At 36.5% G+C, this 14,436-nt stretch overlaps 1 protein-coding gene across 6 annotated transcripts; it reads left to right on the top strand.

Moving 5' to 3' along the window:
• The first annotated feature begins 2,593 nt into the window (after window positions 1-2,593).
• On the top strand, window positions 2,594-13,464 carry LOC129578056 (thyrotropin receptor). 6 transcript variants are annotated; one of them, XM_055466122.1, is made up of 20 exons: window positions 2,594-2,885; window positions 4,683-4,699; window positions 4,821-5,960; window positions 6,574-6,725; window positions 6,974-7,048; window positions 7,373-7,450; window positions 7,541-7,615; window positions 8,029-8,094; window positions 8,180-8,248; window positions 8,447-8,521; window positions 8,646-8,763; window positions 8,988-9,161; window positions 9,661-9,788; window positions 9,892-10,125; window positions 10,220-10,272; window positions 10,368-10,467; window positions 10,635-10,777; window positions 11,728-11,956; window positions 12,594-12,989; window positions 13,070-13,464. In XM_055466122.1, the coding sequence occupies exons 3-20, from the start codon at window positions 5,589-5,591 to the stop codon at window positions 13,242-13,244; spliced, it is 2,712 nt and encodes a 903-aa protein (XP_055322097.1). In that variant the 5' UTR covers window positions 2,594-2,885; window positions 4,683-4,699; window positions 4,821-5,588; the 3' UTR covers window positions 13,245-13,464. The 6 variants fall into 6 exon arrangements, with proteins under 6 accessions (XP_055322097.1, XP_055322094.1, XP_055322095.1 ...); XM_055466121.1 differs by lacking the exon at window positions 2,594-2,885 and adding an exon at window positions 3,075-4,449; XM_055466119.1 differs by lacking the exon at window positions 4,683-4,699.
• The last annotated feature ends 972 nt before the right edge of the window (window positions 13,465-14,436 follow it).

Here is a 14,436-nt window from a genome sequence, read left to right as displayed (position 1 = left end):
ATTGTTACACAGTAGCAGAAATAGGTGTTATCGTATGGTGATAGAAATATGTAGAAATGCAAAAAAAACGCACACACATACAAAATGGAAACAGTTGTTGGAAAAATCTACTTAAAATGAATGAATTCATTTGTGTCGTTACAAAAAAAAACTGTTCCAATAAATTGACTCGTACACGAATGTACTCATGTTATTCATTTTCTGCATGTTTTTGTTTTCTTGTACTGTTGATGACCCGAATAGGATCACTATCCAAAGAGAATAAAAGCTTTTCTGTGCATTCGACTAAAAAATCCAATTTGGTTCACTTGAATTACGCATAATCGGTTTGCGTTGAGTGTATATCGCGCCTAAGGCATTAGTCCTTTTCTTTCGGATTGAATAGAAAACATGAATATCGAAATTTTGAGATATGATCGCAATATCGCCAACGAGAACCCCTTTTCAACCCTCGCTCCCCTTTCTATCTTTCCCATTCGCTTCATGTTTGCTGACATTTGGCTGAACTTTGTGATTTTCTTAACGCGACCAATTCGAAATTCTGACGCAATATTGATGGGCGTTTCGAATGCACATAGTATAGCTTTTGTATTAAAGGCGAATGGCGTGGGTCGGATTTCATTCAATCAATTCAAAAAAAAAAATCATGTTTTACTTATTACATTCGAAAAATACTTGCTCTCATCAGAGCGGCGGTATCCTATTCGCGCTGAAGTAATCTTGTTTAGTAATGTATATATACAAACAAACGAAAAAAAAACAAAAAAAAACCAAAACCAACACAGACTGTGCCGTTTTCTGAAAATGGCATATCTATTCTTGTAATAAGAAGCTACGAGAATAAACGTGTATATTGAATCGTTTTGAAAGATGAGAAAAAAATGAAATTTGTAACGAGCATATAGTTGACATCGTGCAATTCCATTTAACACTTCCATACGTTTTTACACGAGTAGCAGCAACATCAACGGCATCGGTCAGCGGTCAGTGTAGCGACAATTGTAGGAGAATTTGGTGGCCTTTTCAATTAGTGCCGATCAACACCAAACAACATGCAACACTGTCGACAAATCATACGTTCCAAAATGATATGATTAAATCAGGATAAACACACCTTTCTGAAGAAATACTACGAAATTTGGCGTTACTAATAACATATTTATTGTCTTAAATTTGTTTTTCGATGTGAAAAAAAAATTAATTTCAAATGATATTAAAGCTAAAATCTGACTACTGATTTGTTAAATCACTTCGCATTTCCCCTGCTTCTCGTGGCGTAGGTGCGAAATGTGTCTGTTTGTACGCGTGTATCGTTAAGACTAGCGGTCAATGTTAATATCAATTTGTCTCAAGATGTGTTGTTATTATTTTCGTTCAACTTAATTATTTGATGATATTTCAATTAGATTTGATTGAGAATTACGAAATCATCGCTCTTTCTCATTTTTTCCCTCAACCATGGGGCGCCCTGTGTCCATGCACACGCTTTGCCATTTATAGAGATAAAAAGAAAATGACCACCTAATCCAATATATGATGATCTTAACTAAGCGATGCGTAGGCATTTCATTTTCGATGATTCCTTCCGATTGAGTGGTGTATCGAAGAGTATTGGCAGCGCGTGGCAATATATAAATGTATATGAGCGAACAAACATAAGTTCAAACATTATTGTTTTTCCAAGTTTTATTCTCGTTCGGAAGTGAGAGACGATACGAAAATCGGACCAAAAACGAACGCATTACAAATTAAAGCGAAAAATTATTCCGTTGTCTGTAGAATTATAGGTATTAATTTTTGTATAAAAATAGCCATGGGCTTTTTTGCCAATTATTATCCCTTAATTGCGATTCTGATTGGTTTACTGTTGTTTTTCTTTTATTTAACTGTCTCTTGCAGATAGAAATACACAATGCAGTGCACACAACAAGTGAATTCAATGAATTACTGTATCCCATGAACAATGACAAGCAATTAAAAATGATTGAATTAGTTAATAAAACGCCAATTACACTACACACGACTGAAGAGCGTGACTGAGAGAGAAAATGAGGAGCGTGCCAGTATTTGAGTTTCCATGTTATCATACCGAAATAGCGTCATCATAATAAGTCACCGCATCAAATCGATTCAATCTGACGACCGTGCGACAAAAAAATTATTTACTTAACAAATTTGTACCTGCTCAAATTAGCTAAACCAGAGTTGAGTTGTATTGGGCTATGATTCTCAATGCTAATATAGAGAAAGAGGAGGAGAAAAAGAGAGGGAGAAGCACAATGGAGGAAAATAAAAAAAAGAAAGAAAGAAACGTATCTCTCGTATGTCCATCAGATATCATTGGAATTTTATTGGTGTAATAATTTCTGTTCTTTTTTTGTCTCAGGTATTCCATCAGAGGGGCTGATTATTATTACAAATTTTGATCTGTTTCAATTCGATCCGTCGTTGCCATTTGATTCGATGCCGTTCGAATCAATCCAACAAAATGCCGTCCATACACACAATCCATAATCCAAGTCATATGGCAAGCAACAACACCCGCTGCTCCGGCAAACAGATTCAGAGAGGTTGCTTGCTTCGCTCAATCGTGTTTATTAAGCCGACAACAAGCATTTCATTTTTATATATATTGCCAAAAGCACATCCATATAACCGCGCACTCCAGCACTCACAACATTCTTTTCAGTCTCTACACTCGCTTCGGTGGTCGTTGCGTGGATGCTTTTTGTGCTTTCGTTTAGTTTTGATTTACACGCCGATGCGATCGTTTCAACGATTACGTCTTTCTCGCCTTTGAAACTGTGAACACACTAGTTGCACACAAACCACCAACGACAACAACAGAAAAATAAATAAATTAATAATAAACGAAAGAGTATATGGTAAAATTTCGTTGTGAAGTGCCAATGGAAGAAAATACTGTGAAAACCGAAAAAAAGAACAAAAGATAAAAAAACAATTTACAGGCTGCCTAGACGAAGCGTCTCACCAATTAAACCTGTGGTTTAACCTTTAGCTTTATCGCCGAAAATTTGTGAATGGAATTTCAAGCAAAAAATAAGAGTACTTGGTTCATTATCCTATGGCAGGGAGGAAAAAAATTGCATAAAAAGCCCGTTTCAATGAAACAGACATTTTTGATCACACAGTCAACGATAAACCGTTCACTACGTCAATTGCACAGCGAGTGTTGATGCGAAATTGGGAATTCCAATCCACAAACTTTACGTTGAAAAAAAAAATCAAAAGATATTTTATGGGTTCCATAACAAAAATGTATACGATTAATTACTACGAAAAAAGTGAAAATGTTTGAATATTGTTTGATTTACACGTTAAACGAATTATCCAAGACCAACTGTTTAAAACACGAAGCCAAACATATTTTCGGCTTGTTTGTGTATGACATAATTCATTTGTAACGATTCTTTGTTTGTGTTTTGTTTTGTCCGTTAGAATTCAAATTCGGTAATGATTCACAGATAAACCAGTGCCAAAACAAAAACAGAATGTAAACAATCATGTAAGAAAAACGGCGCTTCCGTTCGATTGAAAATTCAATGTTTTCCAAGAAATCGCGCAGATGATTTCGAACAATGGATCGATTGAGATATTTTGTAAGCTGTCGTCATACATACGAGACAAATGATAACGTCACGAAATTGAGCAGATAAAAAAAAATTATGAATAAAATATACACATCAAACTGGTTTCTGCCAAATGTTCAATACTGAATTAATTTACACGCTTGCGCGATAAATGTGTTTTTTAGCGCCGACCAAATGAAGAATTCAAATGAATTGCATCAAAATGTGCCTAGTCAGTGGCTTCATAATTTATAAGCTTTGCTAGTGATCTTCAGTTTGCGTTTCGACACTGTCCACATTCTCGTCGTTGCGGTCATAATAGTAGTGTCGATCACTGTATTTGGGCAATAATTCTGAACATTATTGCTCTCAGTCGAGAACACTCAATAGAGGATATGAGGATGGCAAAGAAATTTGGTGTCATTTGGATGTGTTAATTAAATATTGTGAATTTCAAGTTCATTTGCGTTGCTTTTGGCTGCTGATGCGGAATTGTTTTAACACAGATCAGTCGTAGTAATTCATGGTAGAAATACCAAGAACTTGGATAATAGCACAATTATTTATTGTTTATGATCGAAGGTGCAATAACACACTGAAAAACGCATTGTATACATTTGTGTTCTTTTGTTTTTATTTTGCACAAAAAAATAACGGCGCTAGCTCACATCAATGAAATGATTGCTGAGAACTTAAGTTTCAACTTGAAACTTTCAAGGATGCGTAACAATCGAATCCTTCCCCTCTTTAAAGCACTGGCTATTTATTTTCAAATTAATAAAACACTTCAAAGGATTCATTTCGGTGAAATTGTAGAGTATCTGATGTCAAACAGGTGTCCGTAGTTTGGTATATGTGGGTATGAAGTGTGGCATTTGTATAGGATACCATGAGCGTGTCAACTTGACTTATTTTTGCTTGGAAAATTCCTTAAAATGTTCTCCGTACAGCACACGCTGTTTGCATGAACGATTTTCAAATTCATTAGAATGCTAACGAGAAGTCATACTAGTTGATACTGTGGCCCTTGGCGCGAATCAAACATCGTAAACATTGAATATAAACAACATGCTTGAAAATATCTTTCCACAGCGTGTCTAGATCGTGATGTAATGTGCAAATCGCCTCACTTGAATTGTATACACACACACACATTTTACACAGTCATCATTTCTTGCTCTCTCACTCTCTTTCTCTCTCTCTCTCTCTCTCTCTCTCTCTCTCTCTCAGTCACTCAAAAAAGTGTTTATTGAACTGTCAACAATAATTTAATTTCACAACGTGTAAAAAACAACAATAACAATAACAACAACAAGAGCAACACAGAACTGTCGAGCACAGGTACATTTACTCTCTAAGATGGAAGTAATATATCATGACGGATGTTCAATGTAAAATTCATAGTGACAGTGGCATTTTAAAAAGGAATTCCTGTTAAACAATTTCTATAAATTTGATATCGTTACCCGCGTGTTGAATCTAACGGTGATAAAATTCAATTGAATTCAAATAGAATAGAAAAAAGCGAAGAAAAATAGTACAAAGCGTGCAGTGCACTCTCCACTTTTTAATGGACCATTTGGTGCTGTGTTTAAAAATCACTGAGTTTGAGTGAACGTTTTTTAATGAATGAACTGCTGCTACACAATGAAATGATGTGCATTAAAGGACAATGCCCAACGATAAGCAACGCCAAACCGTTTGGATGCTATGCACCAAATAACAAGAAATAACATGAAATGCTGCAAACAACACACTGATTCACTGACAAAATTCACCGTCAAATTAACTGGAGCCAACCCAGCCAAGAAGAAGAAAGAAAGAAATAACAAACAAGAAGCAAATCGGTGGTTCGGGACATTTCAATTCATCGAAGTGAGAAATTTAGTGAAAGAAGAAGAAGAAAACACACACAAAACGATTCGCACAAGAAAACCGACTCACATACACACATAGATAAATAAAAACATACACACACAGAGTGTGGATGCATTCAAAATGGGAAAATCTGACACAAAGCGTTATTTACACATGAGCTACAAACGAATTATCACTTACATGTGTTACACAAGTTTAATTATTGGATGGCAACGATTTAATTGCATTAGTTTGCTTGGCGTGATGTCAATGGAGTTCTTAAATGGAAATAACGATTTAACAACGGCTGAAGAAGCGGTAAATTTGTCATTGACATCAATGAAATCGGTTGAAAATGAGGCATTGGATCGCTTTCCAAGTGTATTATCGGAAGAATCGATATTGGACTCGTCGAAATTGGATTTTGGAACACCGAATGCTGTTGATAATTCACCGATTCGCGGATGGGAATGCTATTGTTGGAACACAACAACGGGTTATGTCTATGGCGAGGTAAAATTCCACTTCATTTTATTTGAACAAGGAATTACAAATTTCAAAAGCAAATGTTTCCGTTCGACAATTCATCACGTCGGAATTCAATTTTCTTTTTAAATGGTTTTGCCATTGTTTGCATTAATTCCGTGAAATCCCACTGATTTGATGATTAATTGGGCGCACTGACTGATTATGAAACTCCTTGACAGCGACAATGGAACATCTTTCAGATGTTTGTATGATTACCATTTTTTTTTGTCGTTTGTTGCGAGCCGCTTAGCATTGTCAAGCATGTTTCCAATATGATCCGATTCAGGTGAAACAAATGACTGCACGTGACCCACCGTGAACGCGTTAATTATTAATAATACTCTAGTTTTTTGTTTGTGTGTTATCTTCAACAATTCAGACTGAAATTATTTATTCTCTTATTATTCATATATGAATATTGGTTGTGTGAAACAAATTGTTTCGAGTTGCTAATTGAATAAGTCAAAACGAAAAACTTGTTCACATTATATGGAATAATGGAATACAAAGTATCACTGTTTATCTTCTTCTCCCTTCTTTTCGGTCTCTCTCTCTCTCTTGCGGGTCGTACTTTATCATCGATATTAATTGCATGCAGGGTGAATTGGAATGTCGATGTAAAGGATTGGCGTTGGTTCGTGTGCCACAACGTTTGCCCGTGAATATGCAACGTTTATCGATTTCAGCGGCCGGCATACCAATGCTACGCTACACCGGTCTCAAAAAGTATGGATCTTCATTGCAAGACATGTAAGTGTTTTGGACCCATGCGGTGAGTGACAAAGTATGCGAATTCTTTTGTTTTTTGCATTTTGTTGTTGCCACGTGTAACACAGTATATCTTTACATCGTAATTATTTGTTTACACAATAACTACTACCACAATCACAAATAAACAGCACGCGATGTGAAATTAAGTGTAGAAGAAGAAGAAGAAGAAGACGAATTTGAAAATAAAATTGGCACATAGAAACATCACACATTTTATTTCATTGCAGAATGTTCACTGATTTGATGGAGTTCGAATCCATCCAACCGGGTGCTTTTTCCAAATTGGCTTGTTTAAGAACCATGTATGTATGTCTGTGATTTCATCTCTCTCTCCCTCTTCCACAATAAAAAAAAACACCGAATTTTATTTATTAGAAAAATTCGTTGGCTGATCTCGCGCACATTTGCGATTTCAAGCAAAATCATCTATATTAACACTCCCCACCTTAAACATTCCCACATGAAAACAAAAGAAATTGAAAAGAACGAAGTGGAACTTCCACTCATATACACGCACACAAAGTCAATTTCGATTTTCTTTTGTGTCCCAAAAATTTCGTATCGCGATTAATCTTTATTTCTGTCTCTCCTTCTCCCTTATCTACTTTTTCGCTTGACACGTTTAGCTACATTTCGAATTGTAGAAAGCTTATGTATTTGTCCGCCAATGTCTTCGAGGGAATCACGCCGACATTTAAATCGCTGTAAGCTGCCAATAAATGAGATCAAAATTTTCAACAAATTTCTGTCTATGCAATCAAAATTCGATGTTTTTTTCTGTCTTTCATTTCCAGCCGAATTATTAACTGTGCACTTAAACGGATTCCTGATATGAGCTATCTATCAACAGGGACTATATTTAATATGGTGTGAGTTTACGTAAGGAGTTTATTTGTTTGTCGTTTTTTCCCGTTTTTTTTTCATTAAATCCATCCAACGAACATCCAGGAAAGAAAACGGCAAGATCGCATTAAAACAAAACACAAACGTTCGTGTGGCGGCTGTTGAACGTCAAAGTCATTTGAGGCGACGCGAGCGCCCCCCAATTTCAAAGGGCACATCAATGTAATTTAACATTTCAAATCGGAACTACACAGCGCGCCAATTCGAAATATAGGAAAATATAGTGTCAACAGCCGCACCATGCAAACGTTGCTTATCTGGATGTCAAGTACTTGAGTGTATTAGGAGGTTTTTTTTCCGTCTCTGTTCTGTTGAATGTTTACCAAAATTGTCTCGAATTTATTCAATTGAAAGTGAAATTAATTCCGCATATTTTCAGAGATTTCGAAGGCAATCAAATCGATGAGATTTATCCGAAATCTGTGAAAATTCGGACCGAACAATTGTAAGAAGCACACGTAAATATGTTTTTTGTTGCTGTTGTTGCTATCGTTGTCTGTGATTTGTGATGACTGATTTTGACATTTCAGCATTCTAAATAACAATGATCTCACTTATATTCATGATTCGGCATTCTTTGGGTCGGAAATAGCTAAACTGTAAGTAATGGAAATTAAGTGCAAAGGCCGTGGGTGGTGTTCACAGAGAGATGAAACTCACACAACCACTTTTTTTCTCTTGTTTGTACGGTTGAATATACATAACTGTGTTTTTTTTATTGCTATCGAAAATTTAGATATAAAAATATATCAAGAGAAAAAAATCAGATGCTTGAGTTCACATTTCACATTTTTCAGATCGTTCAAAGCCAATAAAAAGCTAAGAAATATTCATCAAAACGGTTTTGCTGGCATCCTCAATGTGATGGAATTGTATGTCGCTTTTTTTATCCACATATTCTTCTTTTTTTTGTTCTATCAATTTCGTTGAAATGTTTGGCATTTTTTATGTCGCTCTAAATATAAACGAGACTAATTGAATGATGAAATTTATCAGAGATTTATCAAACACGTCGATCGAATCGATGCCGCACAATGGTTTGGAAAAGCTTGAAGTGTTGCGAATTCAAAATACCCACTCTCTGAAAACCATCCCATCAGTGTATGCATTCCAAGTAAGTGTGGTCATGGTCGTCTGAAAGAAAAAAATCGAACAGCGACCGACTTTTCTTTCACTTTCTTTTGAGCGAAGAAAAAAAGAATCGTGTTTCACAGAAATTTCTTCGAAGCAAACGAAAGTCAGTGCTGCAATTTTCATGGAACATTTATTTGATTTCAGTTTCAATAATTTTTTTCCCTTTTCGTTCTCTCTTCTCTGTGTTGCATTTTTTTTCGGCAGAATTTGCGATATGCTTGGCTTACACATCCGTTCCACTGTTGTGCTTTCAAATTTCCCCAGAGACATGATCCGCAGCGCCATGCTCAGCGAGAGAAATATTTGGCTGAATTGCATAAAAAATGCATGAACAACGAACTGATGATGGATACTAAAGTAAAACACGATGGAAACTTTGTAAGTTCATCAACTCTACACACACACACACACACACACACACACGCACATCTCCCGCCGCCTTCCGTCACCAAAATGTTTTCGATCTCCGTCAATTGAACTCGTTCTTTCGATTCAATGTGAATCAATCGATCCATGCAAAAGCTGGTGTCAAATGTGATTGTTCATAATTATGCGAGCGTCGAACAAAAGAAGAACAATTTCGAAAAAAAAACACGAGAAAAACAGAAAAACTTGTATAAATGGCGCATCATGAGTCATGTGCCGCAAAATGATGATGATACTGTTGCGCTTAAGCACTCTCTTCCCCCTTCCCCCAATAAGCATACTTTTCGCCGATATGTTGGCATAGACAATGTTTACAATAAACTTGTCTAGTTTGCACAGATGGCCTCTGCATGAATTGCTTTCGATTGATTTCAATGGTAGCTTTAACTTGAGTGTGTGTGAGAAATAGAGAGAGGAAAAAAGAGAACAAATCAAAAGTTTTCTTTTGCAGGCAAATCTCGAATCAATTGAAACTTTTCGACAACTCAACGGATCCACCGATGTCATTGACGAAACCAACGCCACCAACAAATTACTGTACAAAAGAGCCGCGAACGATCCGGGAGAAAGTTTCTATAAGTATGCCACCAAACATTATATGATTCTGTTCAAATATTGTCTCTATCTCTTTACCTCTCTCTTTGCCATATTCCTTCTGATTTGACCTCTGTTTTTGGCGTAGTCACTTCGAAGACAGCGTTATTGGTTCGTTTACTGAGAACTCATCGTTAGAATACAGCATATCATCATCGGATAGTAATGCAATAACCGGAGCACCGGTGAGCTATCAAGATAATAGCGATGTTTCGAATAATTTTCTAGCGAATAACATCGATTTCGGGGAGTTTATGGATTCAACCGCCGACGTTGATCCAGACAAAGTAAAGCATGCTGTTTGTGGAAAGCTAACGATCAAGTATGTATCGCCCACACTCGTGTTCAAACAACTTATTTAGAGCTTTTAAGATAAAAATCCGATTCCTTTTTAATTCCATTTCATTCTCAATTAGAAAAATAGATATCAAGTGCTTTCCCGTGCCGGATGCTCTGAATCCGTGTGAAGGTTAGCTTCATTTTTCGTGGTACATTTGTTTGATTTCAGTTTGAAAATGCTTTTCGTTCTTTTTTTTTTTTTGCTTTATTTTTGTCTGTGTGAAGATGTGATGGGATCACAGTGGTTGCGTACATCCGTTTGGATTGTTGTATTGTTGGCTGTCTTTGGGAATGTGGCGGTGCTGTTGGTGCTATTTTCAAATTGGTAAATTTTTGATTTTTTCATCGTTCCGTTTCCATGAGAAATCATCGTTGCGCACGGGCGCGTCAATTGCGTCAAACGTGTTTTATTTTTTGTGTTTGTTCAATTAAACATTTCGAGGAAATGATAATAAATTAATTTGAGAATTTTGTGTTTTTCGATGTGTTAAGGAATGAAGTGACGGTGCCGAAATTTCTAATAAGTCATCTTGCGTTTGCCGATTTGTGTCTGGGTCTTTATCTGCTACTTATCGCATCGATTGACATCCATTCGATGGGGGAGTACTTTAACTTTGCTTACGACTGGCAATATGGTATCAAAATACGATTAATCACCATCCGTTTTTTTTTCTCTGTTGTTGTTGTTAATTCCTTGGGTCGAACGGTCGCACAGTGCCGCAAGCATTTTTGCTACCATTAATTTACAAATGACTGAGCGTGTATCCAACGATGCGATTGTGTAAAAATTAAGACAGATTTACGTCAAAAGTGATTCGCTCGAATGTGTAACACTTGCTTTTGCTGGCACAATGTAACACTTGTTTTTGGATTTTATTCCAATCAAAGTGTCCGCACAACCCCAATTTTCCGAGCGCTTAATTAAATTATACGGCTCGACCGATGGCCGATGCTCGTGTCTTTGTTTCACATCTATATATTTTTTCGACGGACGTAATACGCTTTCCGCACACTGGGCATTGTTATTTGATTTGGGAATTTCAATTCAAATATAATGAACATGGTTCAACGCTATGCTATCGCCTATGCGACCCAAACCAAATCGCCTTACATGTGAAAGTCTCAGCACAAAAGGGAAGCACTATACTTATATGTTGAGGTGTTCTGAACAAAATTCAAAACGACGCAAAGTTTTTCATTCGTACGGAAACTTTTTTACAGGAACAAGAAAGAAAAGGCTCATAACTGTACGGAAAAAAAAACATCTAAAGAAACTTGTCGAAAGTTAAATAATCAATCAAACGATCCATCAAATTCTGTGCGTATATTACCCTTAAAAAATTATATTGAAAACGGACAATTTGTCTATGATATACCAAAATCGGGGATAAAATCGATGTAAGTTTCAATTTGTTGAGTAGTTCATTGGTTTCGGTGCGACGTTCGATCTGAGGATGTCGGGAATATTTTGTTAAGCCTTTAACGATAATTAGATTTATTCGAAGATAAATGCGCTGACTGTTTCTCGTTTGGTGTCGTATCGAATAAATCAATCAATCAATCACGCTGTTTGTTTATTTTGCAGGCATTGGATGCAAGGTGGCGGGATTTCTTACAGTGTTTGCGACGCATTTATCCGTTTTCACATTGACCTTAATAACCATTGAGCGCTGGTATGCAATAACACATGCCATTTATCTAAATAAAAGAATTAAAATAAGAGCCGCCTCATGCATTATGGTCTGCGGTTGGATATATTCCATGGTGATGTCATCGCTTCCGCTGTTCGGCTTCAGTAACTATTCATCAACCAGGTATGAGCAAACAACGTCGAAAATATTGAACTTCTGTTTTTGGTTGGGTAGGAGGTGTGGTGTAGTATGGGGTATGCCAACAGTTTTTGGTCCATAAAAGCTTCTTTAATTCGCGTTTTTTTTTGTCGTAAAACAAATTGCCTGGCGTTTTAGTGATATTTTTTGGTTGTTGATAAAATTCTGGCTTAATCGGATTTTCCAACATAGCAATAATAGGATTCTTTTCATGAAAACCAAACAATTACCGATTCTTTTTCTCATCTTAATAGAAATGAAATGCCACTTAATGAATTGAACCGAAAGATTCTGATTTCGTTTTTTTTCTCGACCTAACTATTGCATCAAAGAATCGATAGCTTTGAATGCGCAAATTCATATTTCGTTCGGTTACCCCTATGTTGTTGTGTTGTTTACATCAAGAGTTGAGTTTAACCTGTTGAGTAGAACCAGTTTGATGCAACCATTAATTATGAAAAACCACAGAGACAGTCCCTATTTCATGCCATTAAATGTTGTGTATGTTGGAATGTGTTCAATTCCGTTCCGTTCCGTTCACTTTATTTGATAGACACTGTATTTGCTTTAAGTTATTTAATAATTAAATTATTCGATCTATTTTCTGTCACCATCAATTTAGTATTTGTCTGCCGATGGAGGCACGGGATTCACTTGACATCGCCTATTTGGTGGCGATCATGGCAATAAATGGTTTGGCATTTTGTATAATCGCCATATGCTATGCACGTATGTACTTTTCATTGGACAAAGGCACACGGCATGCCGTAACACAGGTGTCAAGAGGTGAAATGACGGTTGCAAAAAAAATGGCATTGTTGGTGTTTACAAATTTTGCGTGTTGGGCACCGATCGCATTCTTTGGGCTAACTGCATTAGCCGGTCTACCCCTTATCGATGTTGCCAAATCCAAAATATTGCTCGTTTTCTTCTATCCGCTGAATTCGTGTGCGGATCCATATTTGTATGCGATTCTTACATCGCAATATCGACGTGATTTATTTGTACTGCTATCCAAGTAAACTATCGTTTCGTCATTTCGATCAATTTCATCTGCGTCTGATTGTAGTTAACTGTATAAATTTATTCTATTTTCAGATATGGTCTGTTTCAGAAAACGGCACAACAGTACAAAATGAACTATTCAATACCAACGACACATCAGACGTGTCCGATTCCGTTGCTCGATCGGAGGCGCTCATCATCGCAGCCAGACCCGAACGGAGGCAAAAAACTAAAGGATGAAACCAATCGAAAGGAGGACTTTGTATGATATTAGGCTCCATATGATATGGAGCCTTTAAGTCACACAAACACACACACACACACACACATTTCGCACGAATCTAACTAATTTAAATCTTATACATCTGATGAATTATTATCTGTATTGATTGGATTACCTAACCTAATTTGGATTTAAGTATTCTAAGCGACCAAAAAAAAAACAGAGACACAACATAAATAAATCAATTAATATATCAAAAGTGTTAGACGACTGTGTCAGACTATTATTCTCTCTTTGCTGATCTCTTTACAATATCATGCACACTAAGAATGGATTTTCTGATTGAACAGAATTGAAGATGTGTGCAATCTAAATTTATATTGCGACAGAACCCTTTCAAGTGAAAGCAATAATACATGTTTGGAGCACGCAGCGAAGGACATGATGATATCGTGCTCGATACAATTGAATGTACTGCTTCTGGATTTATAATGTAGGTTTCTATTAGAAAAGCATGACAACAGCAACAGTAGCGTCAGCAACAACAACAATACGTACTAACTCCCAGTGTGATATATTGATTTACACGGATTTTATTCGACGTTTTACTACATGTATTGAAACATGTTCGATTTGAACATTCATTCAATCGATTGTGCTTTAAATTCATGTAACGATTATTGCAAACGAAAGTGAAAACATCCGCCGGATGACACATACCCACACCGTTTGTATGCGAGTTGAATCGCATTGAAAATTGCAAGTGATTTGATTTCACATGCAAAGGCTGGATGGATGGCTGTCTCAAACACTTTCATGCGACTCATGTGGCAACATCCCTACACGGGTAACAATGCTAAATTTCTCAACAGTATAAGTCATCTTGCTCGAAATAATGAATAAAATGAATAGGAATACACGTGTGATGTGTCTCACATTCGAGAACATCAACTGCCGACGATTTTGTATCGTCAAGGGGAAAAGGTCTTTTATTTCTTCTATAAAGCATAAACACTTGAGCCGCCAAATGTTGAGTTCTGCAAAAGGAAAGAAAAGGAAAAACTCTTCACGTCAGGGATTGAGAATGCAGCACATTTCCATATTCAAACGCGTACATAGAAACGGCAAGATTGTATCACATTTTATAATTAAATACACACATTTCCATAAATTAAAGAGTAAGCCCCTGGGTTTTTTGTCTTATTGCATCGCAAGCGAGCGAATAATCTGTCTCAAT

Source organism: Sitodiplosis mosellana, unplaced genomic scaffold, assembly GCF_009176505.1.
Source record: "Sitodiplosis mosellana isolate CC-2019 unplaced genomic scaffold, AAFC_SMos_1.0 Smas_scaffold_6226, whole genome shotgun sequence".
NCBI classification, from domain to species: Eukaryota; Metazoa; Arthropoda; class Insecta; order Diptera; family Cecidomyiidae; genus Sitodiplosis; species Sitodiplosis mosellana.
Note: the sequence above shows the minus strand (reverse complement) of the source record. Positions and strands in the feature narration are given on the sequence as shown.

Coding starts and splice junctions, on each gene's coding strand:
- LOC129578056 (XM_055466119.1), top strand. CDS start 5,589: ATGGGAAAATCTGACACAAAGCGTTATTTACACATGAGCTACAAACGA. Junction 7,451..7,540: donor ACGCCGACATTTAAATCGCT/GTAAGCTGCCAA, acceptor TTTCATTTCCAG/CCGAATTATTAACTGTGCAC. Junction 8,249..8,446: donor GGGTCGGAAATAGCTAAACT/GTAAGTAATGGA, acceptor CACATTTTTCAG/ATCGTTCAAAGCCAATAAAA.